Source organism: Pistacia vera, unplaced genomic scaffold (assembly GCF_008641045.1).
Source record: "Pistacia vera cultivar Batoury unplaced genomic scaffold, PisVer_v2 Contig441, whole genome shotgun sequence".
NCBI classification, from domain to species: domain Eukaryota; kingdom Viridiplantae; phylum Streptophyta; class Magnoliopsida; order Sapindales; family Anacardiaceae; genus Pistacia; species Pistacia vera.
Window position 1 is genome coordinate 1,017,845 of NW_022196270.1, and position 5,135 is coordinate 1,022,979.

The 5,135-nt window shown below is 37.1% G+C and overlaps 1 protein-coding gene across 1 annotated transcript; it reads right to left on the minus strand.

The window, feature by feature from the left end:
• Positions 1–1,553: 1,553 nt before the first annotated feature.
• On the minus strand, positions 1,554–3,031 carry LOC116144359 (uncharacterized mitochondrial protein AtMg00810-like). The gene is made up of 2 exons (XM_031429811.1): positions 2,928–3,031; positions 1,554–2,472 (listed from the first exon to the last, which is right to left on the minus strand). Exons 1-2 carry the CDS (start codon positions 3,029–3,031, stop codon positions 1,554–1,556), a joined length of 1,023 nt encoding a protein of 340 aa, XP_031285671.1.
• Positions 3,032–5,135: the final 2,104 nt, after the last annotated feature.

A 5,135-nucleotide genomic window follows, 5' to 3' on the forward strand; every position in this document is an offset into this window, starting at 1 on the left:
CATTTTTCTAGTTGCTCTCTCCGATTAATTGACATTTTAAACATAGAATATTTCCAAACAATGTCCTTAGATTATACCTAAATTTATATTTACTAGGGGAATCAAAAGGACTTTAGGTTATAAAAATATAGACTAGTGAAGGCCAAGAAAGAGGAATAAGATTGCTTTAGAATTACCAAAAATGGTCTAGGTTTTGTAGTGAGAATGGTTATTCTACACTTGAAACTAGGAAACTTTTGAGTTATGATATCCCCAATTACTTGGTCCTAAAGAGATCTAAACCCTCTGACTTCTTAGCCAGAAACCAAGGGTCAAACCATTCAAGCTTTAAGATAATGTTATCATGTTATCACAGACCAAGGAGTATGAGCATAACCATCATGGAAGATACTAGGAATTGAAATTTTTGAGAAATGTACAAGAAATCATGCCCTAATTCTGCCTAATGGAGTCCCACATGACAACCTAAAAGACACCATACAAAGTTGATATCAACTGTTCACTAGCACTAATCCATCACTTTAGAGAGCAAATCAGTCAGCACAACAATAGAAAAGCTACCTTTTCTAACAATAGGAACTTTAGCCGCTAGCAATAACAATGACCCTAAAAATTACTCTTACAATAAATAAGATACTGAACATGTTTAGATAGTTTAATTGTGTGATGATACAAGTAAATGCAACCATTGCAAAAATCCATGTCGAAAATATTTGGCTTGGTTTATTCCCTCTATTGTTAACTTTATTGCAATGCCAATGGCTTTAACACTCATAACCTGCACCCCAAAGAAAAAAAAAAACTCATTAAACCATGGTTCTTTAAGCGCAATGGGATGATAAAAAAATGTGAGGAGCCATAAATACTAACTGTCAACGACCCAATTACAGAGCAAATTCCTATATAGATTGATGGACCTAAGATATCCAAATGGTATTCGCGTAAGACAGGAAATGAGAGGAAAGGGCAAAAGGGGTAAAGCATATGGGGACAGGTGTCTTATTAGTTATTAGAATCCTAGTGTTAGAATAAAGGGGAGGGATAGCAGGGGCAAGGGATATCTTTTGCTTTTGTGCATGAATTGAGTCTAAGAGGTGCTGGCCCTCGAAGACCAGCTGGCGATACTGTTTTATTCCAAAACTGAATGTCATCTTCTCCATTTTTTTCTTATTAATCAAGTCTGAATATATTACTCTCTTAGATATTGTTGTTTGTTGGGTTGCTTGTTGTATTTGTTTGTATTTTGAGAAGCATATTATTGTGTTGAGTTACGGCTATTTAGTGTGATCAGCGTAGTGTTTCAGCTGAAATAGTAGGATTCCAACAAATTGGTATCAGAGCTCGCAGATTATCTGGGGTATGGTTGATACTAGAATGGAGAAAAGAGTTGATAGTGTCGAGAAGGATATGGCGGTGGTTCAAAGAGACATTGCCGTTTCATTTTCTATTTTTTCTTCACTTTCAACAGTACAACCTAACTAAATATATACACACACTCAGCAATTACATATATACCATTTACACTACATATACATAGTTTCCAACACTCCCCCTCAAGCTGGAGCGTATATATCTATCATACCCAACTTGTTACAAATATAGGTTACCCTTTTACCAACGAGAGACTTCGTGAAGATGCCAACTAGTTGTTCCCCTGGTCTAACATGATTAGTAGCAATTAGCTTTTGTTCAAGTTTCTCTCGTACAAAGTGACAATTCACTACTATATGCTTAGTCCTCTCGTGAAAGACTGGATTGTTTGCTATATGTATGGCTACTTGGTTGTCAGACCACAAGTCCATAGTCCTTGGGTCACCAAACCCAATTTCTCTAAGAAGATGTCTTGTCCATATAAGCTCACACGTAACTTGTGCCATAACTCGATACTCAGACTCTGCGCTTGACCTAGCTACAACCGGTTGCTTATTACTTTTCCAAGAAATAAGATTTCCTCCAACAAAAACACAAAACCTAGTCACAGACTGTCTATCCACAGAGGATCCTGCCCAATCCGCATATGAAAAACCTTCTACCTTATTATGACCATGATCACTGTAAAGAATTCCACGTCCAGGGGCTTCTTTTAGATACTTCAAAATATGGAAGACCGCATCCCAATAAGATGTCCTAAGAGATGACATAAATTGACTCACCACACTCACTGAAACTGCAATATCTGGACGGGCTATTGTAAGGTAGTTTAACTTTCCAACTATCCGTCTGTATCTCTCTGGATCACCAAACATCTCTTCATCCTCAGCATTCAATCTCACATTAGGAACCATAGAAGTGTCACAAGGTTTAGCCTCACTTAGACTCATTTCGGTCAACACATACTTGCGTTGAGAGAGAAAAATCCCTTTCTTACTCCGAGAAACCTCGACTCCCAGAAAATACCTTAAAGTGCCCAAATCTTTTGTGTGAAATTTGGAAGCCAAAAAGTTTTTCAAACTCTGAATGCCAACATCATCACTGCCAATGATTATAATGTCATCAACATAAACAACTAAAAGAATGATGCTAGAAATAGATTGTTTATAAAAGACAGAATGATCATAAGCACTCCTATGTAAACCAAACTGAGTCACCACTTCGCTAAACCTCCCAAACCATGCCCATGGAGATTGCTTTAAGCCATATAAAGATTTCCTCAATTTGCATACCTTTCTTAACTCCCCCTGAGCAACAAACCCTACAGGTTGCTCCATGTAAACCTCTTCAAGAAGATCACCATGTAAAAAAGAATTTTTTACATCAAGTTGGTGAGGAGGCCAACAATATGAAGCTGCAAGAGAGATGAATAGTCAGCCAGAGGTCATTTTAGCCATGAGGGAGAATGTCTCAGAATAATCAATACCATACGTCTGAGCATAACCCTTAGCAACCAACCGAGTTTTCAATCGAGCCACAGTCCCATCGAGATTAGCCTTCGCTGTGAAAACCCATTTCCACCCAATAGCCTTTTATTTTCAGGCAACTCCATTAGAACCCATGTATCATTATGTTCTAGAGCCAACATCTCCTCTTCCATAACCCTTCACCACCCATCATAAGTAATTGCTTCAGACACAGAGTTTGAGGAGATGTTGCAGCGCTAACATGAGTAATAACATACGTTTGGGATCGATGTTGGATTTTCGTTGACGGTTCGAAGAGGTTGCAACGCTAACACAAGGGGAGAGAGAAGACGTCCTAACAGCAACTTTTCTAAACGGGTTAAAACCAGAGATCTGGGCAGAGATAAAGTTGTAGCAACCCGATTTGTTAACCCGACCCAATTCATTAACCCAAGTGACCTTGTTGGCCCAACGCGTGGAAGAGAAGAATGTTGCACTGGAAGAAGCCCATGCAAACTTGGGCCGAATAGGTAACTTCTAGGCCTAAATCTATTTCTAATTCATTTAGACAGGATGAAAGTTTGAAAGCCCACTCTTCAAATAACCCATACAACTTACCCAGATCTGGTAACCAAACCCACACCTTTTCCCAAAATACAACTCCCACCTGAAGAATTCCATCTGAAAGCTACGACAACTCAGGGTCAACAACTTCAAACAGCAACAGAACTAGCGCATTCCGCCGAGAGTTTCCATTTAAGAAATTGACTGTGATCGAGATACAGAGGAAAAGAGAACGAGGCTTGTGTTATCAATGTGATGCAAAATACTCACCAGGGCATAAATGCGGGGAAAAGCAATTCCAAGTACTGTTGATTGATGAAGAGGAAAATAGGGAGGAAGAGGTAACGAATGAAAAAGAAATAATGGAACAAGAGGTACCCAAAGAGGCTGAGTTGTCGATTAGTTCGGTAGTTGGGATCAATGGACCTAAAACCATGAAGTTGAGTGGCAAAATTAAGGGCAAAAAGGTTATGGTTTTAATTGATAGCGGGGCATCACATAACTTTATAAACAGGAGCCTAGTCTATAATAATTGCATTCACATTGTAAACCTTTTAAGTTTCCAGAATTACAAAGAAGTCCTCATTGATTATATTCTGTTCAATTATAGAAAAAATCGATTGCCCAGATCATCATCACGACAACAAACCATAAAAGTCGCAAAAAGACTCCATAATAATGATTTTCTAGAGTTAGAACAGAAAAAGAAATCTGAGACAAACAAAGATTACATTCAATGAAAAGAAGATGCTATTATCATAACACTTTGCCTATATATAGTTGTGCAATTACCGTGATAATGAGGATGAAATTTTCAATTTCGAGAAATCATAAATGGATGCTTCGATGTATTGTTACATATGAATTGAGTTAAAAGAATGTTAATGATGAATAAAGGAAAAAGTTCATTAGTTCACCGAAAATTCTAGGGTCCAATTTCCTTAACACGCCACAGCCTTTGACAAGTTTAACATGATAATGAGGATGAAATTCTCAATTTCGACCAATCATAAATGGATGCTTCAATGTATTGTTACATAGGAATGAGTTAAAAGAATGTTAATGATAAATAAAGGAAAAAGTTAATTAGCTCACCGAAAACTCCAGCATGAGGGAAATCCCATTAGGTCCAATTTCCTTAACCCGTCACTGCCTTTGACAAGTTTATATTCTCCCCAGCTGATCTACCCTACTACAAATTCATCTTTTTGGAATGTAAACTAATAAAACCGATCTTCATAGAACAACGAGTAAATTAGACTTAGAACTCATACCAAATAATTATGCAACTCTCCACAACCCATATATCGAACCATACTCCAACATTAACGACTAGCTAACCTTGATATCCAGATCTCTGACTTTATACATCATATAACAGTAAATCCAATTAAAAAAAAAAAAAAAAAAAAAAAAAAAAAAAGAACAATGCATAAGGCATCATAAAACTAAAACTAAATTCAAGAGTTACACTGTCCCAAAACTTTAACAAATTACTAAATGCTTGAACCAAGCATCTCAATAAAAGCCCCACCTTTCTAACATGCTCAAGTCCAAGTGCAAGACTCCACATTTGGATACTAAAACAAAAGATGAGAAAATATCACGACATACATATGCAAAATATAAGAGCAGCAGAAGAAAATAACAGGATCGATAAGGTGTGATATTTTTCAGAAAAGAACAAAAAAGAACTTGGAAGACATCCTATTCTTGTACCATTACACTGTCAAG